At 40.6% G+C, this 27,885-nt stretch overlaps 7 protein-coding genes and 1 long non-coding RNA gene across 18 annotated transcripts in view; 2 read left to right on the forward strand and 6 right to left on the reverse strand.

Moving 5' to 3' along the window:
* LOC135168434 (protein artichoke-like) overlaps positions 1-27,885 on the forward strand; it is a 199,795-nt gene that overhangs the window by 159,179 nt on the left and 12,731 nt on the right. Inside the window, exon 1 of one of the 11 annotated variants that reach the window (XM_064132666.1) lies at positions 1,112-1,608. The exons of the other annotated variants lie outside the window; for them this stretch is intronic. The gene's annotated coding sequence lies outside the window, so the exon portion shown is untranslated. Of the gene's footprint in view, positions 1-1,111; positions 1,609-27,885 lie in introns of those variants that run through there. 11 annotated transcript variants of the gene reach the window in all.
* Positions 5,318-27,793, forward strand: LOC135168697 (uncharacterized). Its single transcript, XR_010300086.1, has 3 exons — positions 5,318-5,329; positions 26,360-26,499; positions 27,306-27,793. It is a non-coding gene; the product is annotated as an uncharacterized LOC135168697 (long non-coding RNA).
* LOC135168685 (alpha-glucosidase-like) lies at positions 7,296-9,101 on the reverse strand. Its single transcript, XM_064133116.1, has one exon. The coding sequence runs from the start codon at positions 9,077-9,079 to the stop codon at positions 7,391-7,393; it is 1,689 nt and encodes a 562-aa protein (XP_063989186.1). The 5' UTR covers positions 9,080-9,101; the 3' UTR covers positions 7,296-7,390.
* LOC135168663 (alpha-glucosidase-like) lies at positions 10,159-11,959 on the reverse strand. Its single transcript, XM_064133064.1, has one exon. It carries the CDS (start codon positions 11,940-11,942, stop codon positions 10,254-10,256), a length of 1,689 nt encoding a protein of 562 aa, XP_063989134.1. The 5' UTR covers positions 11,943-11,959; the 3' UTR covers positions 10,159-10,253.
* Positions 12,703-14,783, reverse strand: LOC135168682 (maltase 2-like). The gene has a single exon (XM_064133100.1). The coding sequence runs from the start codon at positions 14,766-14,768 to the stop codon at positions 13,077-13,079; it is 1,692 nt and encodes a 563-aa protein (XP_063989170.1). The 5' UTR covers positions 14,769-14,783; the 3' UTR covers positions 12,703-13,076.
* Positions 15,006-16,835, reverse strand: LOC135168671 (alpha-glucosidase-like). Its single transcript, XM_064133074.1, has one exon. The coding sequence runs from the start codon at positions 16,818-16,820 to the stop codon at positions 15,111-15,113; it is 1,710 nt and encodes a 569-aa protein (XP_063989144.1). The 5' UTR covers positions 16,821-16,835; the 3' UTR covers positions 15,006-15,110.
* Positions 17,111-18,831, reverse strand: LOC135168691 (alpha-glucosidase-like). Its single transcript, XM_064133127.1, has one exon. It carries the CDS (start codon positions 18,797-18,799, stop codon positions 17,111-17,113), a length of 1,689 nt encoding a protein of 562 aa, XP_063989197.1. The 5' UTR covers positions 18,800-18,831.
* Positions 19,054-20,943, reverse strand: LOC135168673 (maltase 2-like). Its single transcript, XM_064133088.1, has one exon. It carries the CDS (start codon positions 20,861-20,863, stop codon positions 19,160-19,162), a length of 1,704 nt encoding a protein of 567 aa, XP_063989158.1. The 5' UTR covers positions 20,864-20,943; the 3' UTR covers positions 19,054-19,159.

The raw sequence follows: 27,885 nt of genomic DNA on the forward strand, positions 1-27,885 counted from the left end.
ATTCGAATCGAATAAATTTGAAATGATTTGAATATTCACGGGTCATTTTACGAATGCATTTCTTTCAACGGAGATATTCCCATTATATGATATTCATAATTAAAAGTCTATCTGTGAAAAGTTTTCATCCAATAAATATTCACTTCCCTCAATTTTTATCTTTCCATAACCAAGTGCTATCACATGAGGCGTAATATTCTCTTCTTTGAAGAATTGGGTCCACAATTGAAGTGATTTTCACCAGAATTCTATAAAAATCAATTGATGAATTGCCTCTTCTTATTTCCTCACTTCCACTGCCTCCAAATTAGCCAGCCTTAACCGCATTTGGTCGCAGAATAGTACATACTAAACTTCGAGTGATGCATTCTCGGCCAAGGACATAAATTTAAATATAACTTCGTCATAAAGCCGGCCGTACCCAACTCGTTGGCCAAGTGGTGCACTGGGTGCAGCCTCGAGTGGCTATACTCCCCCGGTACGATGTGAACACGCGAGGGATTGCAAATGTGTCATACATAGCCCCTGAATTCCTAGATACTTTGCGATTTTATGTCGTTACTCTCGGGACACTCGATCAAACTCGGTTGCAGAAGAGTGCGGCAAAAATTCTGTTTACAAAGGGAAAAGACTGAATGAAGAAGCTCCACAAATATTCCAAGAAATCCTGAAAAGAATTGGGACTTATCAGCATTCGATTATTTTTACAACCGAGGGATTGTCGATTTTTTCTAACAGACGTAATCGAATTTCTCCGGAGAAGATCTCTCCGCAAGGGAACGCCGTCAATCAGTTATTAAAATTCAGTGAAAAACGTTCTTCATGTTGAAGTTATCCTTCAATTCAAGTTATCCTTTCTGGTATTGCCGGATGGGTTCGATTATACTAGATTTATCTTGCTTGAATTCTTATATAGAACTGAAAACGCCAGAATGGGGTGAATGCTCGAGAGTGACAAGAACCAATACTCGAGGTCAGTGTTGAGGGTTTAGCTCACACACTGTAATCCTGCATTCGCAGGATTCGATTCGTGGTGGGTCTGCGACGATCAGCGCACGACCCCAGGCGGTACGTAGGTGCGAGTAGGGTGAGTCGAGCACTAGTCAGCCGGCGAGTGGCAGTCTAGCGTTGGCGCGCGACGTGACACCATCTTATAAATGGTAATTCGTGGAGGATTTTTTCAATATTTCATGACATACAGAAAGTACTTCAGTATCCTTAATATGTGAACATCAATGAAAATCTCTCATGATCATCGATTATTTAATAGTGGAGACGATTTTTTCAATATATAAAAAATTGGAGACAATTGATTAGTCAATTTTGCGGATTTTGTTTCCATAATTATTCGGAAAATTCTTGATCCCATGTAGAATACACTGGAATTCACTACAGCATTGAGACAAGTGTTGATGAATTATTGGAAAATTTGTGGAAATCGGTTTTAGAAAATTGGTTTTGCCCTTTGGCTTTGTAATTCATAATTCAACGTAGAAACTTTGGTTTTTATTTTGTTATAAATTTATAAAGTGATGTGACTCTATAAATTGAAGAGCATCAGCCCACGTGCAAGTGGATCGATCATCCAGTGAGACCATCGATTCCCAGGTACGGAAATACAATTTTGTTTACTTACTCCACTGCGGGCCTTAAGGTGAAACGGAACCGTTGTGGCCCTGTTAATTTTCAAGATTGTTTTCTCCTACGATTATAAATTTTTAGCTGCAAACCTACTTTGTGGTCTCAACAATGTGATGATAGATTCCATAGTAAAGTTGTTTCACAGATAGAAATAAATAATTGCAAGGGAGAAGGTAAACTTCAAAGTTCATAGAGCCCCAGGAGTTCCCTCACTTTTCACCATTTCACTTTTTTTATAAAGGGAATACTGTTCTATAATAAATGTCGTTATGGAAATTCCGCTATTTCGCTTACATTTGGAGATAGGACGAGAATCCATAAACATTCTTAACACAACGTAATGATTTAATCGAACAAACATTGCGACAATTTTCTCCTCGTATTGTTGATAATAAAGAGGCTAGTGGTATCTCTTTGAAACTTTATAGGGATTTATTCTGACTATAAAAAAGCGGACGAAACGTGAACAAAACGTGCGATCCATATTGTCCTGTTTTTTCTAGCCATTTTCGCCTTCTCCATTTTTTCATGTTTTATTCGTCTGTGGTAATTTCATATGACACACTAGAGTGTAAAAGAGGTTGTAATCGGATAAGCTTGGTACAACGTGTTCGCAAAATACTGAGATAATGTCTGTGACCACATTGTTGGTGACATAAAGTCCCATAGAGGGTTTTCACAGAGGATCCGGAGATTTAATTCGCTTTTACCCACATGTGACAATCCAAAGAAGAGTGATGGGTTCATGAAAAGTGATTGAAAACCCATTGCCCGGGGTGATTAATTCCGGATTAATTTTGTTAATGAATCACTCATTCTTTCCAATACTGACTCGTCTAATTGGAAGAATATCGGATGGAAGAATGAATTATTTCATGCGTTTCAAAGCCACGAAGTGACATTTCGATTAATTCCATATGTTGAATCTTCTCTATTGATTAATAGATTGTGCGAGACAGTTCAATTTTATAACATAAATATAGAACATGCCCTACAAAACGTCAACCAGATTTTCTTTTTCCAGATAAGTTATAATTTTACAGAAAATGTCGCGTCAGGAGAGAGAGAAATCGATGCATTCTCTTGGAGAGATTCTTGGAAAGACTAGTGTTGTATCAGTGTTAAGGTACAATCGATCAAATTTTCTCGTCCGTGTTATCACTGCCACCACAATCTCATGTCCAATTTTCGCTCAAAATTTTCGATTCAAAATCAACTCATAATTTTGCAAATTCACGAGTTGACGCCTCGTCCAGAGAATGGAAATGATTTCATCATGACTCACTGTGTGAACTACCTCAATTTTCCTCGGGTTCATAATTCCAACGTCAACTTCTCGCTTCGTATCTCCTAATTGCCGAGTAACTCTATTTCGATCCAATTAAAATGATATGCGCTAATGAACGAGGTAAGCATCATCGCGCTGCCTCTCAATAATGAGGCTCGAATCAACTGTCAACTGCTTCTAATATTTTTTACCAATAACCCACTGTTTGAAGCTCCCTCCACCTGAAAAAAAAATGGAAGTGGGTTCAATAAAGGGGCTAAAATCCAACAGCCAAGTCACGATTTCTCTCGTCGACATTGCTATTACCATTTTATCGGTGCCTGATTTGTGGGGCTACTCTGACATTAACAAAGTATAAGGGATTGGAGGGGTTTTCTTCTGATCGACGCGCAAAATCCAGATAGAGAAAAAATAACGCGAGACTTTTTTTAGTCCGGACAAACATCACTCTGCACTGAGAAAGGAAATTAATTCTGAAAATAAAATTCAGGGGGAGGACAACGATGTGAAAGCCTTCTTCATTAATTTCAAAAAGGAGCATTCAACGTCTCTCGAAAATTCATAGAATTAATTTATTCACTCATCCCATTTTTATTAATTATCGACAATAATTTCACGAGTGCCGCATACTTCTAATTGGACCTTCGTACATATTTTGTCATCGACATCATTAACTGGATTTCTTTATTACCTTTTGTCATTTACTTTCTGCCGAGGAGGAAATGAAATCGGAGAATAATTGAATTAGTACGAGGTGAAGCAGTCTGCTCGCACTCCGATGGGAAATTATCTAATTAAATCAGGACTGATACCCCATATCTTCGTCTGTACCAACTTAATTAATCGACTTTAATTTTTGTCTCTTCCCTCGCCTTTTTCTCACCAATTGGACCGGCTAGATATTCGGCAGGACCTCCAGAACTGGGAGCCGAAAAATATGAAAAACAATAAATAACCCTGTTACAATGACAATAATATTGCGTTCGTAATAAAAAAATCTCGAACTCTTGAAATGAAAAATTCGTTTTGTCGTCGAATTTTCAGATCCGTATTTCTATAATTATATTGAAGAATTTTAATTGAAAGTGATCGCCTATCTCGTTACCTGTGTTTCCACATACCAACAATGTAAATACCCAGCATCAGCGAATTTCAATTTTCCCCCTGTCAACACCAGTATCACGTGATATTCTCTCTAAATTATTCATTGATAATTGAATTCTACCGATGCGTAAAATCTACAATGCGGGCCAACATGATCGAGTCCACTGTACTAAAGGTAAAGGGAGGAGGAGCCAATGGTACATTCGTTTCACTAGTAATTGTTGAAATTTCACAATGCCACACTTTCATCGCCCTTCTGTCATACCCATTTTCTTTTCGTCTCGACAGTATATTTTCAGTGGATAGCGTACAAAACGTGATGCATAGTAGGCACAATTAGGTAACACAATATTTGCACTCTACACAATATCTCGACAGCTTGATGGCCCATGCTAGATGGGAGGTGCTCGACCACCACGTGACGATGCTGATGTTGATGAATGTAATCCTTTCATTCTCGCTGAATAAATAGAGATTGATTGCCAAAGTATTTGCACGTAGGTGTTCGGGTTTTATTTACTTATTTATGTAAATGTTGCTATTTGGTGCATGCAGGGCTTTCGTTCACGAAGAGAACTCAAAATTTACGAGTGAAAAGTGTTTACAAAAAAGTATTGTGATTTCATTAAAGTATTCTATGAAATTTATGTTGAACGTTTGTCCATTTCTTTTATTCGATTATTAAAAAATCTAGATTTTTGCTCTCGAATGGAAGTCCGGTAGTCCTTCAAATTTAAGTTTTGAATAACCAATTAATGTTCAAACAATTGTTCAGAGCTTGTTTCCATGGTTAATAGCGCAAATTATTTCTTTCCAGTTCCATTTTTATTCATCATTAATGTATTTGGGAAATAATCAACAGAAACTTACTTCGAAATTTATTTACAAATATTACCTCAATAGAAAACAAATATCCATAGTATTTCCTCATGTTCGACGGCCTTCTTTTGTTAAAAAAACATACACCATTTATCGACAAATACTGTCTGTCTCTAGGCAGAAGTCAATATTATTACCATGAACAAAAAAAGGAACGTGAATTAATAATCCTTTTGTTATCAACCAAACGATTGATCCTTGAACTTTAGTGACAGCAAAGCTTCTGTTGAAAAGGAAAACGAAAAGCGAACGTGTCCAGGTACTGGCTATATCTTGGAAGCAATTTCAGGGACCACTTATTTTCCCCGCAAGCATATTGGCGATGCTCCCTTTGACAGTTCACTTTCAGTACTTTAGCTTTAGTGTTACCACCTCCTCGCAAGTTTGTCCCTTAGTGGAGCTCAAGCAAGCGAGAGTGTATTTTTCACTCAGTGATTTTTTGAGAGACGCTTGCCATCGTCAACACACTCCCCTCTATACCTCCCTTTCATCTCCCTTTCATCGTCACTACTTCGTTCACTCCTGTTGTTTCGGCAAGCTCTTGGAGCTACTGGCAGGAAGTACCGAGTAAAGAACAAACAAGTCACTGGTGAAGGGGATGTTGTCGGTGAACTTCTATTTCATCCCCGGAAAGGCGGGAGGGAGAGGGTGTTATAATTAGTAATCGGATCATTTTCGCATCAGTAGCCTTCGCTTGATGCGATTTATCTCAGGAAGGATGTAATCTAATTCGGCTGAATAGCCAAATGAGATAATGGATGTTCTAGGCTTATGATTATGGAGTGATGGTTATTGGCTAAATGGCGATCATTCTGATATTCATTATTCGGAGAATAAACCGATCTATTATTACCCTTCAATTTAGTAAAGAATAGAAATATCTGTTAGGACAGTATCCGACAATGGCGCCATTAAGGATTAATTTTGAGTCCTCGTTAATATCAAAACGTCTGACATTGTCCGTTAAAATATTTACAATATTATACTTTAATCTTAGCCTTCACTAGCCCTGAAATATTAAATTCCTTAAAATATCACGAATATAAATATTCCAACTGAAAAATCATACGTATATATGCAGACGTATTTTAGAGATAAAGTTGGAAAATAAGAAAGAAATGTTGAGAGAAAAATCAGCGAGCAATTGAATACGCAATGAACCTTATCATAGAAACCCCTTGAAAAAAATTGCGGAGACATTTACTTGTGCGTTTTCACCGATAGGCAGGAGCAAGTGAGAGTAGTTGAAGGATGTGCACTTAGCGTGATTGGTTGGCATTGGAGTAGTGCACGGCTCGTATGCCATGAAAACGGAGAGTTTCTTCTCCTTCTGTTGAAACGTCTATCTGTACGAATAGCGAGACTGCACAATTCCCCATTCTCTCCTTCACAAGTAGCTGTTGGATCGTGATGAACTGATTGAACTCATCCGTCATGAAAAATGCCGATAATTTGTAGAAATACTTTAAACGAATTCAGTGATTATATTGTGTGGTCTCGGTGTGTCTTCCTCATTTATTTGGATGTATTGAATAATCATTGACTAGTTGTAATATAACCGGACAAGAATACCCTGGGGAAGGTCAATAGAATTCATGTGCAGATGCTAGTTTAAATTACAATGATCGATGTAGAACTGGGGATTGCAAAGCGGGTCAGGTTTATGGAGGAACCAGCTGTGATTCCGGAGCCCGAATCCGCGGTGTATACAGTCATAATATCCGGGATATTCATCCAGGCGGCAAAGTCAGTGGTCACAGCACCAAGATTAATGCTAATGAGAAGAACAATCAGATTCGGCCCGGGTATTCATCTAACAACACCGAGGACATGCTCAGCAACAATGATTTGGGCTCAACCGACGTTGATTATTGGAGTCGTCTGCAGTTGCATCAGTTTCTTGAAGATGTTGAAACATGAATTGATGGCCAAGTACTGTTGCTGCTGGAGAATCCGGCGCTGGTGATATTATTCCAATTAATCACGCTGCTAATTACACAATATTTCGAGACTTATTATTGCGCTGACAGTATCAGCCGTTAGTTGATTTATTATCTGTAGCCTCGTGGGAAAATTTTAGTCTTAAAACAATGTCATTATGTCAACTGGTCGATAACGATGGAAACGGCGGGGGAGAGGGCAAAGGGCTAACAGTCATTCACTGTCGACTGTTGATTTCTCCAGCGAGGAAAATTCATTCATTAACAATAAGAATATATTATAGGCAAATATTCAAATCGAACGCTAAATAAAATATGGAGACGTGGAAATGAACAACTACGTTGGACAGAAAATATGAGAGTATATCAGGTCGAATGCACGAGGCCAAGTAATTAAAGGAATCCGATAGCATATAATTTGAGGTATCTGGGAATTGATAAAGTTAGCTTTAAATAGGTGTTTAATTTATGCAAAGATATTGTATGTAGGAACATCTTGACAAAATCAATGAATTGGGACTGAATACATTTAGTCGGCTTAAACCAAAATTATTGAGGCAGAACCAGGGATGGTAAAGCGGGTCAAGTTGATGGTTGATCCCGCAGTAACTCCAGATGCAGCATCCGCGGTGTATACAGTCATCGAATCAGGAATATTCATCCATGCTGAGAAATCAGCCGTCATAGTACCGAGATTAAAGCTCAGGAGGAGAACGATGGGCTTCCTTCCTGGTAGTCGTCTTACAACGCCAAGCACACTTTGGACAACAATGATTTGGGTCGAGCCATCCTTAATGACTGGATTCTTCTTCAATTGTACCAACTTCTTGAAGATGTTGTAGTGTGAATTTAGCACTCTCTTTTGGGCCTGGAGATTCAGAGTCTTGTAATTGTTGTGAACTGGTAGCCAAGTTCTGTTACTTGTTGAAAATCCAGCGCTCGTGGTATTGTCCCATTGGAATGGAGTTCGTGCTGGATCCCTTGAGTAGAGTGTGTACCTGTTGGGCCCGGCGTTGCATCCAGCGGGGTCTACTGTCTCTGTATATGAGAGTGGACGATTCTCCATGCCAATTTCATCGCCATTGTAGATAACTCCAACACCAGGTAATACTGCAGCTATCATCGATAACCAGTCTGATCGTCTAACCCCGAATCTCCATGATATTCGGTTCTGATCATGATTACCTACCACCCAATTAGGTGTCGTTCCGGGTGGTATGGCATTCAGGTACTTGTCCATCGCACGCTTGAAGTCTAGTGCTGTTGAACGGTTGTTCAACTCACCCATGTACATGAAGTTGAAAGGAATGTTGGATCCGTACTTGTAGAATTTCATCAAATGTTGTAGATCGGTGTAAGCTTCTGTCAGGAAGAGTTTTTTCGTTCCATTGGTCTCATCGAGTACGTCCCTCCAGGTCTTCACTACATCATATGTCTCATTTTGATTATAGGTGTAAATGTGGTCAAGTGTATTTGGATCTGTGTCAGGTAATCCCGTATTGGGTTTTCTTGGTTCATCGAGAAACCTATTGTCCTCTACTAGACTTGGAATAGTGTCTATCCTGAAGCCGTCTAGTCCCAGTTTCAACCAGAATCGTAGAACATTCTTCATCTCCTCGCAGAGTGCGGGGTCTCGATAGTTGAGGTCTGGCTGTCCCACTGCGAACTGATGAAGATAATATTGCTTACGCTGGTCATTCCACTGCCAAGCAGAACCTTGAAATCCACTAAGCCAGTTATTCGGTGGCTTTCTAGTTCCATTCACTATCTTTGCATCCTTCCAGACGTAGTACTGATCATAGGGTTTGATCCTTTGAATACTTTTCAAAAACCAGATATGCTTATCCGATGTATGATTTGGAACGAAGTCAAGCAGCAACTTCAGACCCAAACTTTTTGCTTTCGCAGCGAGTTTCTTAAAGTCCGCCAAGTTACCGAAAATCGGATCAATTTCAGTGAAATTTGCAATATCGTAGCCAAAGTCTACCATTGGACTCGTGTAGATCGGGGAAATCCATAATCCACTGACTCCGATATCAGCCAGGTGCTCTAATTTGCTTGTGATCCCGTTCAAATCTCCAACTCCATCCCCGTTGCTGTCTTTGAAGCTCCTGGGATAGACTTGATAGATGAAACTGTCCCTCCACCATTCTTCCGAGTTGTTCGGTGCTCCATAGCAAAGTAACGTTTGAGAGATCAAACACACAATTATCGAGACCCGTAACATTGTGCAGTCTACTAACAATTTGTCGGTGAACGGCGACTTTTAACCGGTGTTTATCTCAGTTGAAAAGAATAATTATTGCAATCGACAGTATCTACATTCCGGATTTTTATCGTACGACCACTTAATCACACTGATAATCCGAATGATTACTTGATATTATTCTCCAAGAAATCGCGGGGATATTTTACGCTATTAAAAAAATTTGTTGTGGCATGAAGTCAATAGATAACGGAAGTCGCGCTAAAAATTTATTTTGAAGTGTGGCAGAGGAATAAAAGTTGATTCGTCTTAAGCCTTTAGGCGGACCGCACGGATTCACGATTTCATTTATAATTGCCATTTATTAATTATACAAATATTTTTTTTCCGAATGGATCGTAATACCTCCGTGGGAAAATCTGATTATCAATTTGAGGAAAATACCTGTTTTATTCACGAAAAACTTCATTATGATTTTCGCTACTACGGATACCAATTGAATTATGTCTTTTTATTCTCTTAGAATAAATTACTGCTCATTCAATTTTCCCTTACCATCCATCCTTATTATTGATCGTTCATTTCTATATAACATCCATTATAATAATAGATTTAGGACTGCATAAAATCTGAATAAGTTTGAAATTTGAATGAAGCAAACTTCTGAGAGATAAGGAATGACGTGATACGTAATGCAGGCGAGCTCATTCTTGTTAAAAATAATAAGGATTAATACTAAATTCTGTTTAAACTTCAGTACGAAATAAATTTTCTCCAAACAAGTTTCGAAAGTATACAGATTCCGTCCAGTCTAGCGACGTATAAATGCCAAAGGAGACTAGTCCTCCGCTGTGCATTCAATCATAATTGATCGACAGTAAACCGTTACTACACTCTTGAGACAGAAATTTCTCGTAAATTATTAATTGGTATTACCTGAAACTATACCTCCTCCGTTCTTTTATCTCCAAAGTATTTTTACTCGGTCACGTTGAAACTCTGAAATGCATATTTTTCAGTAAAAGCGATTACACCCTTCCATACTTATTGCTGAAATTGAAATCGGGAAATTATTACAGTCAACTAAATATCGGTCAAGATACATTTCTGAATATTATCATAATTTATTGAGTTACATTGTATTCAATCATTCGTGGAAATTAAGTAGCATTAAAGCGAATCACGGCTGATTGGTTTAAACAAAAATTATTGATGCTGAACCGGGGATGTTGAAGCGGGTCAGATTGACGGATGAACCAGGTGTAATTCCCGAGCCAGCATCCGCGGCGTACACAGTCATACGATCCGGAATATTCATCCATGCGGAAACATCTGTCACCGTATTGCCGATATTCAGACTGAGCAAAAGAACAATGGGATTGCGTCCTGGCAGTCGTCTCACCACCCCGAGTACACTCTGTACGATGATGATCTCCGTTGATCCCTCTTTGACTATTGGATTCTTCTTCAATTGTACCAATTTCTTGAAGATGTTGTAGTGTGAATTAAGCACTCGCTTCTGAGCCTGGAGATTTAGGGTTTTGTAATTGGAGTTAACAGGCAACCAAGTTTTGTTGCTGGTTGAGAAGCCAGCGCTCGTGGTATTGTCCCATTGGAATGGAGTTCGTGCTGGATCCCTTGAGTAGAGTGTGTACCTGTTGGGCCCGGCGTTGCATCCAGCGGGGTCTACTGTCTCTGCATATGACAGTGGACGATTCTCCATGCCGATTTCATCGCCGTTGTAGATAACTCCAACACCAGGCAACACGGCAGCTATCATCGATAGCCAGTCTGATCGTCTAACCCCGAATCTCCAAGATATTCGGTTCTGATCGTGATTGCCCACTACCCAATTGGGTGTCTCACCTGGTGGTATAGCATTCAGATACTTGTCCATCGCACGTTTAAAGTCCACTGTTGATGAGCGGTTGTTCAAGTCGCCCATGAACATAAAATTGAAAGGAATGTTGGATCCGTACTTGTAGAATTTCACCAAATGTTGTAGATCGGTGTAAGCTTCTGTCAGGAAGAGTTTTTTTGTTCCTTTGGTCTCATCCAGCACTTCTCTCCAGGTCTTCAGTACGTCGTACGTCTCATTCTGATCTACTGTGTAAATGTGCTGAAGTGTATTCGGATCTGTGTCTGGTAGTCCAGTGTTGGGAAGTCTCGGTTCATCGAGAAACCTATTGTCCTCCACTAAATTTGGAATAGTGTCTATTCTGAATCCATCGAGTCCAAGTCTCAGCCAAAATCTCAGAACATTCTTCATCTCCTCGCAGAGGGCGGGATTTCGGTAGTTTAGATCGGGCTGTCCGACTGCGAACTGATGGAGATAATATTGCTTACGCTGGTCGTTCCACTGCCAAGCAGATCCTTGGAAAATGCTCAACCAATTGTTTGGTGGTCTTCTAGTTCCATTGAGCATCTTTGCGTCCTTCCAAATGTAGTACTCATCATAGGGCTTGATTTTCTGAATACTTTTCAGAAACCACGGATGCTTATCAGAGCTATGATTTGGAACGAAATCGAGTAGTACTTTGACACCTAAGGTTTTAGCTTTTGCCACGAGTTTCGCAAAATCTGTGAAGTTGCCGAAGACTGGATCGATGTCCGTGAAATTCGCGATATCATACCCGAAATCTACCATTGGACTTTTATAAATCGGAGAAATCCATAAAGCACTGACACCAATATCAGCTAGGTGTTCCAATTTACTCGTGATGCCGTTCAAATCTCCAATGCCATCTCCATTACTATCCTTGAAACTTCTCGGATAAATTTGATATATGAAAGTATCTCTCCACCACTCCTCCGATTGATTCGACGCTCCATAGCAGAAGAGCGTGGGAGAGAGGAGGCACAGGAGAATCGACACCCGTAACATATCGATAGGGACTAAAATTCTACGTGTGGAAACCGACATTTAATGGAAGATTATCGCCATTAGAAAAAAGTATGATAGTAACAGATTATGACATTATAATCTGTTTTTTATTCGATATAATCATTGTCATGAAGATAATTTGTTGTCTTCCTGCACTCGATAGCGGTCTCTTTGGAAAATTTTGCTTTGTCTTATTTATTTCAATTTTTTAAATTAAATAAGAATTTTTTTCATCCAATTGTTTAGGAGATGTTGTAGGCCTCTCGAAATTTATGAGAAACACCTCGTTCCAAAATTAAACTTTTAATCTCACAAAAAATGGGTTCCAGTTCAAAAAAAGATAACAATATTATTATTACATACTTACATTACATGGCATTCAATATAAAGTACACTTTAATTTTACGGTATCAAAACGATGGCAATTTAATTCAATGTCTTAATCGCTGTAAAATATCGAGTCATTTATTCTAATCGTTTTTATTGCTCCAAGGACTTTTCTCTTGGATAGGAATTTCTTCATTTAAATTCTCATAGTCCACTTCAAGCGAAAGGTAGAACCAAGGTTATCTTGATTACCTACAACCCTAGTTGGAAGTATAATATATACCCGGCAACGTAGGGTTCACTCCGCGATCGATAGAATGTTTCAAACTTCCCTAAAATACTGGGAATAATTAATTTCCGAGTGAATGCTATGAGTGAGGGGAAGTAAAGGGGGGGAGGAGTAAAGTACACATTACATACACTTATCACTCGATAATCGTTAGCCCACTCTCTTGATTTATTGTTGATTCAACTCATCAGATAAATGATAAAGCCTGTCCTTTCATCAGCCTTGTTTCCGACATTGGAAATCTGAGTTTACCGGGAGAGGAACAATTAGTTGTCAAAAAATTCTGTTCTTCCCAAGAGATGAAACAAAGCTTGATTAAATATTTATCCTAAAAAGTGATGGAAAAAAATAGTTAATGCAATAACCTGTTACTTTCAATGACAGAACTTTTCAAAATGTTTTTTCAATCACAATATTGACGAGAAAAGTTTCTCAATCCCAGTAGATCCAGGTTGTCAAATTGTCTTAATTCTGCAACTAAAAGACGTTCCTAAAATTAGAAATTTCCTTCTCCGTGATTACACCAAGATAACGGATGCCGCCGGTGGGATTTTGAAAGCCGTAGCATTGACCCGCGTTCCAGCCGCAATATCCACCCCAACGCTCACCACATATACATTCAACTCCTCCGGTACATTTAACCAAGTGCTCGCGTCAACCACGACATTTATGTCCGAAAAATTTATCAGGAGAACAACTGGAGAAGCATCTGGAAGTCGTCTCACAACTCCAAGTATATTGTTCTCCATCAAGATAACTTCAGCCGTGCCAGTCTTCATTACCGGTAACTTCTTCAAGCCAACCAGTTTTTTAAAGACAGCGTAGTGCGATGTAACAGTCATTTTCTGTCTCAGCAGGTTCAAAGTTTTATAGTTGGGATTGACAGGTAGCCAAGTTCTATTACTTTCGGAAAATCCCGCACTAATCGTATTATCCCACTGATAGGGAGTTCTCTCGGGGTCTCGTGAATACTGTGAATATTTGTTGGGACCGGCGTTGCAGCCGGCGGGATCGACCGTTTGATCCCAAGTTAATGACGTATCCTCCATGCCAATTTCATCACCATTGTAGATGATTCCCACACCGGGTAAAACGCCAGCGAGCATTGAAAGCTGATCGGCTCGGTTTCGTCCGAATCTGGACGCTGCGCGATGATTATCGTGATTCCCAACGACCCAATTAGCAGCATAACTACCGCGAGGCATGCTACTCAACCAGCGATCAATGTTCCTTTTAAAATCCCTGTTTTTTGACGACCCTGTCAAATTCGTTATAAACACGAAATTCATGGGAATACCCCCGGACTCATAATACTTCATCGCTAATGGGATGGTTGTGTAAGCCTCCGTCAACAGAATCTTCTTGTCACCTCCGAGCACGTCAACTGACTTCCTCCAAGACTTCAAAACTTCGTAAACCTCCGGCAGATCCCGAGTGTAAATATGCTCGAGATTACCTGAATCGGTGGGGGGTAATCCTGTATTCGGAATCACAGGCTCATCTCGAAGTCCCTCGTCTTCGAAGAGAAGAGCTATAGCGTCGATCCGAAAGCCATCAGCTCCACGGGCAATCCAAAATGCCAAGACGTTCTCCATCTCTTTCCTCAGTGCAGCACTTCTATAGTTGAGATCTGGTTGGCCAACAGCAAATTGATGGAGATAGTACTGGCCTCGTTGAGCATTCCATTCCCAAGCGGATCCTTGGAAGCCGCTCAGCCAATTGTTGGGCGGTTGTCTAGTGCCATTAACGATCTTGCCATCCTTCCAAACGTAATATTCATCATAAGGTTTAATCCTCTGAATGCTTTTTTGAAACGAAGGATGCTTATCTGAGCTGTGGTTCGGGACAAAATCTAGGACTACCTTCAACCCTAGTGTCTTTGCCTTCGCTGTAAGCCTTTCAAAATCCTTCAGTGTTCCGAATATGGGATCAATATCTGTGAAATTCGCAATGTCATACCCAAAATCGACCATGGGACTCACGAATATTGGAGATAACCAGGCCGTGCTCACACCAATATCAACCAAGTGCTCTAATTTACTGGTTATACCGTTCAAATCTCCAACCCCATCACCGTTGCTGTCCTTAAAACTTCGTGGATAAATTTGATAGATAAAGGTATCTTTCCACCAGTCTCCAAGCGCATCAGCAGCGAAGGTACTCCAGAATGCCCCGAAGAGGAACAATAACACCTTTGGTTCACGCAACATTCTTATCTACTATGATGTTTTGCAATGATGACTATCTTATATATCAAGTTCAGGGAAACAAAATAGATAGGAATTTGCAGGCACTCGAGTCTAGATTTATGGAATCGAGAAATAGGTATCGCTGGGTTGGTTATCATGATGTGAGATAAGTGGTTCTTTGCGTATTTCGATAAGGAAAGACTACGTAAGCCGGAAGGGGTATGTCTGGTAGACGAGAGATTATCTCTTGTGAGAATAAGGGTGGAGCTATTTATTTATTCACATGCAAACTACATTCATTACATTTCAATCGATATCGCTAGCTGGAGTAATTTCTAATTTGTTGCCTCAAATGTTGGAGAGTCAATGGAGAATAACAGAAGCAGCTCCTGGGAGAGTCAGTTTCGTCGTGTTCAACTCAACGTCAGTGGGGATCCTCGAGCCAACACTCGATGTGTAAACTCTCAGTGTCTGAGGAATATTCAACCAAGCAGCGGCATCGACGGTTACTGGAGTATTCAAAAAATTAATAAGTAGCACAACCGGGGGTGAATCTGACAATCTGCGGATAACTGATAGAACATTCTCTGTCGCAAGAATGACTTCCGAGGATCCTTTACTGATCGCTGGGAGCTTCTTAGCAGCGACGAGCTTCTTGAAAACCGAGTAATGAGACCTAGGATCTAGCTTTTCAGCTTCGAGGTTCACGGTTTTGTAGTTGGAATTCACTGGTAACCAGGTGGTGGGGGAGGTAGAGAAGCCAGCGCTTGTTGAATTGTCCCACTGGAAAGGTGTTCTCTCTGGATCGCGACTGTATTGCGCATAACGATCAGGGCCAGCACTGCAGCCTTGTGTGTCCACTGTATCCTTCCAGGATATGGGAGTGTCTTCCATACCGATTTCATCTCCATTGTAAAGAACACCAATGCCTGGTAGGATCGACGCCAACATTCCGATCTGATCCGCTCGTTGAATACCGAATCGTGCTGAAGTACGTTTGTTGTCGTGGTTGTCCACCACCCAATTGGCTACGTAGTCACCCTTGGGCATGCTGTTGGTCCATTCGTCAATACTACGCTTGAAGTCAAGAGCTGTCGACTGATTATTCAAACCAACCACGAACATGAAGTTGAAGGGTACGTTGGAACCATAATGGTAGTACTTTATTTGCAACGGCAGAGTGGTGTAAACTTCTGTCAATAAAATTTTTTTTGATCCTCCCTGAGCATCTAGAAGATCCCTCCAAGTCTGCAAGAGATCATACGTCTCAGGCAGGTCTTTTGTGTAGGTGGTAGCAAGCCTATCAGGGTCATCAGCGGGTAGTCCATAATTCACAACTGGATTATCTCGGAATTTGGCGTCTTCATATACATAAGCCAACGAGTCAATTCGGAAACCATCGATTCCACGTGCTACCCAAAAAAGTATTGCGTCTTCCATTTCCTTTCGAAGTGCTGCACTCCGGTAATTGAGGTCTGGCTGACGAACAGCGAATTGATGAAGGTAGTACTGTTGTCGGCGTTCGTTCCACTCCCAAGCTGATCCCAGGAAAACACTCAGCCAATTATTTGGTGGTTGTCTTGTGCCATTAACTATCAAAGCATCTTTCCAAACATAATATTCGTCATAGGGTTTAATACCTTCGATACTTTTGGCAAACCATGGGTGCTCGTCTGAACTGTGGTTCGGGACCCAATCGAGAATAACCTTGAGATTTAGTGAGTGCGCCTTAGCAGTCAATTTCGTCAGACCATCAAGATTTCCGTAAATTGGGTCTATGTCTGTGAAGTTTGCAATGTCGTACCCGAAGTCTACCATGGGACTCGTAAAGACCGGTGAGAGCCATAATCCACTCACACCCAAGTCTTTTAGATGACTCAACTTCGATGTGATACCGTTCAAGTCACCGATCCCATCGCCATCGCTATCTTTCCAGCTTCGTGGGTAAATTTGGTAGATGAAAGAGTCCCTCCACCACTCCTCAGTTTCATCAGAACAAGAGCAAGGCGAAGACGATTGGGGAGCACTAAGTGCACCGATAATTGCGCACACTAGAACTGTCTCCCTTAACATGATTAGAACGTCTGCAGCTGCCGGAGATATTGGGTGCCTTATATATTCAGATCCATGAATTGTGACGTAGTCTCCAACAATACAGGGTTCAGCCAAGTGGTACGATGATGATACATAGTATCTGTTTTCATTTTGACGAGAAGCTAATTACTGAAGAAGACGAATTGAATACCACTATCAGAATACATATGCGATAAGTACTCAATTATGCTCTTAATCCAGCTAATGCACCTGTGTGTATTATTCTGGAGACTGGCGGAAGAGAAAAGATGGAAAGAAGAGAAAACATGTTACATAAGAATCACAGAGACAGCTGGTATCAGAACTAGCGACGAAGTATTGATCGACATTCCATCTGTGTAGGAATTCTGAGAACTCGTCGCATAAACAGACATATTAGTTGGAATATTTAGATGGTTAGCAGCATCGAAACTGACATTTCGATCCGTAAAATTAATTAGAAGAACAATCGGATGAGTACCAGGAACACGTCTCACGATTACAAAAACCATATCTATTATGGAGATTATCTCCACAGTGCCCATTTTGATGACGGGCATCATCTTCAATTTTACAAGCTTCTTAAAAATAGAGTAATGAGAGTAAGGAGTAGTTTTTTGGGCGGCTAAATTAAGTGTGTGATAATTTGAATTAACCCGCAACCATGTTGTTTTATTGGTGGAGAATCCTGCACTGGTAGAGCTATCCCACTGGAAGGGTGTTCTTGCTGGATCCCTTGAAGTGATATGATAATTTTCCGGTCCCGCGTTGCATCCAATCGGGTCAACAGTTTCATTATACGATAGCCACGTGTCCTCCATCCCAATTTCATCGCCGTAATACACCACACCGACACCTGGAAGAACTGCTGCTACCATTGTTAATTGATCGGCTCTTATTTTTCCGAATCGAGCACTCACTCGATTATTATCATGATTATCCACTACCCAATTTGAACTGTAATTTCCCTTGGGCATGAGCGCCAGCCATTTTTCAATGCCTTTTTTAAAGTCGGTTGGAGCCGAGGAATTGTTGAAACTAGTTACGAACATGAAATTAAAAGCTATATCTGCTCCATACTCATAATACCTCATGGAGTGATTGAGTTCGTCCAAGGTTGTATATGATTCTGTGAGTATGATCTTCTTGGTTCCATTCATAGCATCCAAATGATTCCGCCAACTCCTCAATAACTGGTAAGTTTCGTTCTGATTTCTGGTGTAGATGTGATCAAGGGTATCAGGGTGGTTAGCAGGGAGTCCAGTATTGGGCTTGACAGGTTCGTCCAGGAATCTGTCGTCCTCGAAGGCGTGTATTATAGCGTCGATTCGAAATCCATCTACTCCTCGTTTAGTCCAAAACGATAGAGCATTCTTCATTTCTTTATTCAATGCAGAACTACGGAAATTGAGATCTGGTTGGAAGAAGCTGAACTGGTGGAGGTAATATTGTTGGCGTACCTCATTCCAAGTCCAAGCAGAACCTCTTGTGACACTTAACCAATTATTCGGGGGACGCCTGGTGCTATTGACGTAGGTTGCATTCCTCCATACGTAGTAGTTATCGTATGGAACGATTCTCTTAATACTTTTTTGGAACCAGGGATGCTGATCAGAACTGTGATTAGGGACGAAATCGAGGATCACTTTGAGATTCAACGATTTTGCTTTGGTGATGAGTTTTGAAAAGTCGTCGAGAGTTCCGAATATTGGATCGATATCCGTAAAGTTGGAAATATCATATCCGAAGTCAGACATCGGGCTCTTAAAAAATGGGGATATCCAAAAGGCACTCACATTCAAGTCAGCCAAGTGCTCTAATTTACTCGTTATACCGTTGATATCGCCAATCCCATCGCCATTACTGTCCTTGAAGCTTCGAGGGTAGACTTGGTAAATGAAAGTGTCCCGCCACCATTCTTCAGATGGTGCAGATGATACTATTATGAATAATCCTATCAAAAAGGTAATCTTGAACATGGTACGTGTTTTCTGTTTCAATGCTTCTTTGATACTGCATATCACTCGATGGTCAACAAACTAGTACAGCAATCGGAAACCTATAATCAAGGATAAACAACTCACGCCTGCCCACTGATACAACTGACTTATCTCGAAGACAAACAATGCGTTAAAAAAAATAAATTACTTGAGAGCGGTGCTTGAATTATTGTATTTAAAGAATTGGATAAGGATTCAAGGATTTATTGGGAAGTTCAGAGAGCCAAGAGAAATGGAAGGAGCTGCGCCGTTAGGGAATAGCGCATTTTATTCAACAAAATGATAACAACTGAATTTTATTAGGAGATAAATCTAACATGAACTAGAAGTATCTACTCTTCAACCCATGAGAATCACCGATGCTCCGGCAGGAAGCAGGATCTCCGTCGTATCCATCACCACTCCGGACGGAATTCCAGATCCCACACTCGCAACTAAGACCGTCATCTCCTCCGGAATATTCATCCACGTTCTGGCATCGATGACAAGTGCGTAGGATTCAAAATTCATCAAAAGCACCACAGGTGGTGTATCCGGTAATTTTCTCACAACACCCATGACCTCGTAGCCAACAAGAATCACCTGCACCTCCCCGGTGTCCATAATAGGCATCTTTTTGAGAGCTACGAGTTTTTTAAAGAGCGAATAATGAGAGGAGGGATCTGTCTTCTGAGCAGCCAAATTGAGCGTCTTATAGTTGGGATTTACTGGCAGCCATGTCTTATTGTTGACGGAAAAACCTGCGCTGGTGGTGTTGTCCCACTGATATGGTGTCCTCTCAGGGTCTCTCGATTTCAGGCGATACCTCTGTGATCCGGCATTACATCCCGCCGGATCTACAGTCTCCTTGAAAGTCATGTTGCGATCCTCCATACCAATCTCATCACCATAGTAGATGATTCCTGTTCCAGGTAAGACAGCACTCAACATGAGAAAGCCGTCCGCTCGTTTACGGCCATATCGAGTGGCCACCCTGTGCTGATCGTGATTGCCCACAATCCAGTTGGGTGAGTGGCCCTTCGGTACATTATTGATCCACGTGTCAATATTCCTTTTGAAGTCCCGTGTCGTGGATCTGTTATCAAGTGGTGTCATGAACATAAAATTCATGGGAATGTTCGATCCCGCGTCGTAGTACTGCATCGTTAATGGTAAGTTTGTGTAAGCTTCGGTCAACAAAATCTTGGTCTCCTTGTCCTTCTTGCTATGGGTGTCCAGCACCTTCCTCCAGGCCTTCAACAATGTGTAAGTTTCGACTTGATCTCGTGAGTAGATGTGATCCAATCTGTCGTAATCATCAGCAGGCAGATCTGGTTTCCAAAGCTCTGGCTCATCAGGATACTCCGTATCCTCGAATAGGTAATTGATGGCGTCAATGCGAAATCCATCGACTCCATGGTCTAACCAGAAAGTCAAAGCGGCTTCAATCTCCGCAATCACCGCTAAATTGTGGTAATTTAAATCTGGTTGGCCGGTTGCGAACTGGTGCAGGTAATATTGGCCCCTCTCGGCATTGAATTTCCAAGCCGAACCCCCAAAAACACTCAGCCAATTGTTAGGGGGATAAGTGGTACCATTCACCAGCTTTCCATCCATCCACACGTAATAATCATCGTACGGTTTGACTTTTTTTACACTATTGAGGAACCAGGGGTGCTTGTCGGACGTGTGATTTGGCACAAAATCGAGGATTACCCTGAGCCCAAGTGCCTTAGCTTTTGCTGTAAGATTTGCAAAGTCCATTATGGTGCCAAATGTGGGGTCGACATCCGTGAAGTTCGATACATCGTATCCAAAGTCAGCCATTGGGCTCACGTAGATCGGCGATATCCATATTGCACTCACGTTCAGATCAACAAAGTGCTCCAGCTTACTTGTGATTCCTTTCAGGTCACCCACACCGTCCCCATCACTGTCCATGAAGCTACGTGGATAGATTTGGTAGATGAATGCATCCTTCCACCATTCTTTAGTCTTGCTCGCTGCAGCTGCCTGCTGGACAAAGATCACCAGTAATGCCAGTGACAAGAACCGTATCGACATCTTTGATGTACTGTGGATTGGTCCTGTTATTTCATTCCTTATATTGCTGGGAGGACCATGCAGTGATGTGGGACATGGTCAACTAGACTCGTAAACAAGTCGAGTGGATGGCATTTGAGCTCTATCGACAATGAATGGTCAAGATAACATGAAGGAATTCTCGGAACTTTGTCCTCGACCCCCCCGCGAGATTGATTGCAACTCTTGATGTCAAATTATCAGACCATCATTTGTCTATTATTCTTCAAGCTCTAGAAATCCCTCCCTGCATCACAGCAATCGAGAGGATTAAACTACGGATGACCAGTTTACATTTTTACATTTCAATAATCTAAATGTAACAGTCGCCCGGAAATTAATTTTTATCTTCTGTATGAAGCATAAAAAATAACGGAAGAAGAATGGAACCCGTCCAATTGATGAGAAGAAAACCTCGTCTCCAATTAATTGCTGAAGATAACGAATGAATGAATTCTCAGAACATTGTCCTCACTTCTCACGTTCCATTGATTGCAGCATCCTTGATTTCAAGTTATCGCCAATCTCCTCACCTCTATCATTTTTCCATCGACCAAACCCTCGAAACGAATCTCCACTCCAATACAATCGACAAACATTTCAGTTCCACCTTTTTATTTTATTCCTCCTTCTGCTCACTCCATCGTGTTCGACACGCTCAGCAAACATCCCTCCATTTTCCGATGGCAGTAAAAAAAAGGAGGCTGCTCCCTCGAAAATCACAGTTCGTGTCAGAAAGTAGAGGGTGGGAGGGGAAGGGGAAGGGGTGGCGGGGGCTTTGTAAAGCCATTTTCCTGGAGAAACTCTCGTCAAAGAAAATTCCCAGAAAAGTTTGAAAATCAGGGAGAATGCCAGCCACGTTGAGAGCTCTTTGATGTAAAATCGTAAGCGTTGGCTACGTAACTCAAGAGTTGAGAAAGTACTCGCAAGAGCTGGTAACGCATTTGCGAATGAGTTTCAACTAACCGCACGTAATTCGTCTCCGGGTTATGAGTTTGGAAACAGTGGGCATGTGGGTGGTATGTCGCGTGCTGGTTGCTGTTCATGCGCACCGACCCTTTAGCGATATCATAGCTATCTAATTATGCAGGTTGAGACGAGATTGCCATTTGTTCTTCGGTAAGGGCGAAGTTTCTTACGCAATAAGAGAACTGCTTCTGAGAGGGGAAAAATAATATTGAATGATGAAGATATATTGTCGTTAAAAATTTTGTTGATAAATTGGTCATTGGAATCCTGTTGAAAAAATACGGACTCTCATTTTGGGTCTGAAAAATTTAAGCGCTTCATTCTAGGAGTTGAATTAACGTCAGAATGGAGTAAATTAGCTCAGAGCAATTTACGAGAGCAATTAATTTTCGCGACGATTTATGGAGTTTTGGCGCTGGTTGAGAGAGCGACTCAGCGCTGCTCTGCTTTCATTTATAATTTCCGAGATTTTCTGCATGTTGATATTGCTATTTAGGCAGGAAATTGGAGAATTTCTCATCGTTTAACAGTCGAAGTTCATACGAATAATTGAGCGCTAATATGATTGAAAATTATTGCTTTGTTTGAACATTCTCCACATGTTTTAGTTGCCTAACATTCTTGTTAACTTTTTTTTATTTTTTGCCCTCATTCTATGATGTATTTAATTTAATATTCAAATTTTTTACTACTTATGGAAAAAATCTGAGTCCAATAATTTAAACCGAAAACACCCGAAATAAAGCTCATAAGGGAATTCGATATTTGCACTCAGTTAAAAATACCGCACTTAATTTCAAGGAAGTAATGAGATATAGAAACTATATCTGCTCATAAAATAATCCATTAGCATTCATTTGAATTAATGTGGACAAGCTCTCTCCCCAAACATCTGAAATTGCTGATTCAATGATCTGAAATTTCTTAACATAATATTCTCAATTTAACAATCTCTCTTTTCCACATATAAATAAGTGAAAATATCCAGAGTAAATTGGAGCTATGAAATACACCAGTCTGCTTTTACTTCAACATACGTCAACCAGAAATAAAAAAAAATTGAATGTTGGAATCTGCCTCGGTATCACAGACCATAACTCATCGTGAATAGGATGAGTTTGAGAGAAGCCGGCAAACCTGTACAGTCTTTACGCACCGCAATTCCACTGCGGATGGTGAAACCCTTTGAAAGCACCGGTACTGCAACGACAGAGCACTTCTCTCCACTGAAAGCATGCTCAACTGTATACAACGAACTCAGAGATGCGGATTTTACCGAGAATATTCTGCCAAAGTCAGGCTGAATTCTTGGGGGAATCAGCCCCGATAATTACATCCAGAACATCCAATTTAGACTGATAATGTAATTCATACAGCCACAATCGATAAACTCCATTACAATCCGGCCATACGAAGATATATTCTCATGAGGGTAGCATTTTTTATCACACTAGAGTTCAGTCGTTGAATGTAATGAGCAAACATTAATTCAAACTCAAAGAAAACATTTGCCAGATGGAGAAAAATTTCGGAAAAAATTCCAGTACTAGTACAGGAAGGGTTTCGATCAGTTCATTTCGAATTTCAATCGTCAAAATTAAACTCATGTTTACGCTGCCTAGAAGAAAAATATCGCCATCACCCACACGATATGTAAACTTCCCCCCGCGAGTCTAAGGTTTTTCCCTCACAAAAAATCGACTGAAAAACAGTAAAAAAAAAACTATATCTTATCCATCGATCAGCGTAAACATGCCTCCGGTTAATGGAAAAGATATTGCGTGTATCGTTCGAAGGCTCCGTAAACTCGTGTAATCTCGATTTAATATTTTTACGACTATAACTTCCATAAAAATGAACTAGATAATAATTCAATCACCTTCGAAAGCATTTCGCGTATATTTGCATGCATTCTTTTGTTTATAATTCACGAAACACCAAGTTTTAGCTCAACAAAATTCAGAAATCTCCAACAATAGCCCTCGTCCGTTCCCCCTCCGCCACCATCAGCTCTCAAACAAAAAGCCTCCTTTTAACTCTTAACATTTACGTTCTCTTCCTCTTCCATTTCCCGGAAAATTCTCTTTAATCGCTTTTCGAGACAGGCGTTGAATGCTTTTCTGAGAAATTCTCCTCTCGCGAAGAGTTGACCCAATTCTCATTTCTCAAATGGAGTCAAACACAGCGAAAAGTAAATAAAAACCCAGAAAATTTAATTCTCCCACTGATTTTGTTGAGATTTCAATGCAATTTCTCTTTCCACCGAACCGCAGACTCGTTTAATCCAGAAATAATTCAATCTTTCTCACCACTTCGACACGCTCTGGCCATTCTCCGGCAAAAGTTGGGACAATCGATTCGCAGTTGAAATGAATCGAATACGTTTCGCCACTAGATGTTCCATGTAACGTTAAAAAAAATTTGTTAATTCCGGGTTTTCACTCTATTGCCGTTTGAATTTTTTTCCCCCTTCGGTCTTTGTTTTCGTGGCTGAATTTATTTTTGGACAGAGAGCGCTCTCTGGGAATGGGTAATTAATTAATTGGATTTTTTTCCGGTGGTGGGACGTGGTTACTATTCAAGATTTTTTTTGGGGGCTTTTGTTTCATTCTTTTCCGACTGTGGCAGACCCACTTACCAGTCTTCACATAAATCACGGGTGTGTGCGCGAGCGGAATATAAATCATAGTCACCGGTGAGTCTCACTTTGCAGCTGGGATGAAGAAGTGGAAACTGAGGGGCTCGTTTGTTGAGGGAGGGAAGGCTTACAGGTGCATTAGTTATGTTCGAGATTATGATGAAGATTGATAGAGATGTTTCCAGGGGTAACTCTTTAAAATGGGAACATTTTATAGAGAAATCTAAAAAGTTGGAGAACACTTACAGAACAAGTTAAGTAACTGTGGAGTGAACTCGGTGTTCAGGATCCTCATCATATATCAGGGAAAATAGTAGGGGATGACTGGGAAATTTTTCTCCGCTGGCCCCGGGTCATTTTCAGAGTGAAAGAGTCACTTGCATTGAAACTAACTTCAATAGAAAAATGAAGATGGCGAATGAAACCAGTCAAATATTTTAAAAAATTGATCTTTACGACAATTCTCAGTTTTTTACCCAATAAATTCTCCAGAAAAATTGTTAACGCTATTAAAATGAATTCTGTAACCATTAAATACCGTTCTGGGGTTCATAATTATACTAGGTAAGGTCTGTCAGCCGCTAGAAATATCAGTTCATTTCACAAAGTTTGAAGACCAATTTAAAATAATTAACTCAAGCTGCCGATGTTCGTAGAACAAAGAGCAACACAACAACACAAAGGACCCGACACTTACCTTATCCTCTCCTCTCCTCTCTGCACTACTGTTTAGCATCCTTATTAATGCAGACACAGGGTGAAAGGAGCAATCCCAGCGTAACGAATTGTCGAGTTGAATAAAGCGCCTGAATCTGTATGCAAGAGTGACAAAAGGAACTCAATAGTGCGAGAGCGGTGAATTAACCCCGTTGAGGAGTTCCAAGAGTTCGAGGTAACAGTGAATCAGTTTAGCAGTGTCGAGTGGCTGCATTTCGTGTCCTCTCCAATGAACAAGTTTTTTTTCCTCTCTAGGGTTGTAGTTTGTGTCGGGATCTAGTCATTCATTACAGCTCTTCCATCATCTGCAGCACCTGAAAACATCACGAGAATAAAAAACCGAATAGCAATAAAAAACCGAATAGCAATTTAATATTTATGGAATGCAGTCACTGAATTGCCTTTAATAGAATATTCATCCAATTCAATTTCGAAATGAAATTTTTGTTGGAATGAATTCCGGGGGTGATCAAAATCTTTTATCAGAACGCAATTATCCTTAAGATGACGTGATAACCGATAAATTTTTCTACTCAAACCATTTTTTTTTTCGAATATGGATGATTTTTCCGTAACTCTCCCCTCCGGGGAATTTCCCCAAATTGTGGGGTAGCGGTAGCTCTTCAACATGTCACCCCCGCATTTCCAAATAAATACCATCGATGTCACGGAAGACGAGTAGGAATTGCTCCCCAAATACATCTACGAATACTAGCACATGTACGGAAATACCTTTCGTGCGAGAGCGGGACCCCAAAACCCTTTCGCTTGGATTCCTGTTCACGTCGATGTTAACACCGGAACAGCCTATATTCGGGAATATAAATTACCGACTAAACCGTTATCTGCGAATACATCTTCAGGATGACGGGGTGATAGTGGTGGGTGGGGACCGATGGAATTTGTGATGGCATTAGTTCTTTTACCGGCTTGGCACCTTATCGATATCCATTTACCCATCTACATTCACATCATCTTCCGATGCAGTTGAACATGAAGAAAAAAAAAATCTGAGTTATCCACCTCCTATTCGTGGGAGCACTAGATTCATTCGCCATTTTTTTTCTGCCAGGCGAAAATTGCCCTCCGCAGTAGAACGAAATTGCGGAATGAAATTATAGAATAATGGAATTGTAAAAATGACAATCGTCCAGATGAAATTACTCCATGTAAACTCATTTTCTTTTAAACACCTACTTCATGAAGCCGGAGGAAGAAAAATAATCCAGATATTACATTCGTGTCAATCTGCATCAGCTCCCTTGCGTGAGAATGACTTTGCGTGTTTACAAAGGTAAAAACTAGTCGATTTAGAGTTGAAATCCCCATACTCCTTTGACCCCTGAAATACTTATAAAATTCACCCTACCATTCTGACACACATCAAAAGGGGAGATTCAACTGCACGGGAAATTGAATATTTTGAAATAAAACAGGGAAAAGAATGTCGCAGTGTGGCTGCATGGTTCATAACTTCACAAAAGCTCTCAGCATTACTTTCGTTTTTACGAACCTTTTCGCGTTGTCGGTTACACGTACCCAGCTCAGGTTCGCGCGTCATTTGCATTCTCATTAGCATGGTTAGCCCTGTGGCAACACAGAAAAGACCAAAGGATTCATTCGCTGCAAATGATGGGGAAAGAGAAGAACAGTCATGACCTCGAGTGATAGTTTAGACACTTCACTGACATGCAAAAGCTTTCGGCTTCAAATCCATGCCAAATAGTTCTTCAAATGTTTATCATCAAATATGTACAATAATCGATTATTTGAAAACAACGTCCCGTGGTTGGAGAAGGACAAAAATTTAGAGAACAGAGAACAACAGTAAACTCAGAATAATTTCCACTACAATGAGGTCAAAAAATATCATGTGAAGCAGTAAAAATTGATAAATTTCTCTGCTTTGTAAGCAATAGCTTATCAAAAATTCTCGAAACTTGAAGCCCCTGCGGTTGCCAGTTATCTATCCACTATTATCCCAAACCCTCGAAATCAATCCCCTAAAATATAATTATGAGTGGTATAAACTCCATTAATGGTACACAACATGCATCTCTCATACAATACCACAAGTGATTTACTGCTCGTCCACCGCAGGTTCGGTTACCCCATGAGGAAATTCAATTTCGTTGTTCAGTGGGAGGTAGACCCTAGAATAGCTTCGTGAACCTCGCACGCTTCGTATTCATCGATCATCCGGGCATTGAATCATTCGAAGCTTCCCAACGACCAGAAGTCCCGTCGAAAATTGTGAATTTTACGACATTGTGTGATGGTCAGAATCAATTTTAATATTTTTCTAATTTCGGAAATTTCAATATTTTTTAATGCACCCTTGCAAGTACAAGGGAGCATGAGAATGCACAAATGAAATCATCGAATTATAACTTCAAAATGGGTGGATAAGAGCTCACGACCCCACTTCTGCCTGAAAAGGTAAAAGCAATAACTGAAAATTAGGCCAATAGGCAGTTGGAACCACCCACCATAAACCTTCGAGCTCCCTCCCCAGCATGAATACAATACAGGGAGGATTGGTGAGAATTGCAAACTCCCCGTTGTTCTCTCACTATCCTGTGGTATCTGAAGAGAGATGGAAAATTTGACGGTAGTAATTTTCCCTGTTGCTCAGTGAGTTCTGATCCTTCTGCCCTGTTTACTAATGATATCTGTTCGC

The sequence above is a fragment of the Diachasmimorpha longicaudata genome, chromosome 1 (genome assembly GCF_034640455.1).
Source record: "Diachasmimorpha longicaudata isolate KC_UGA_2023 chromosome 1, iyDiaLong2, whole genome shotgun sequence".
Classification (NCBI taxonomy): Eukaryota; Metazoa; Arthropoda; class Insecta; order Hymenoptera; family Braconidae; genus Diachasmimorpha; species Diachasmimorpha longicaudata.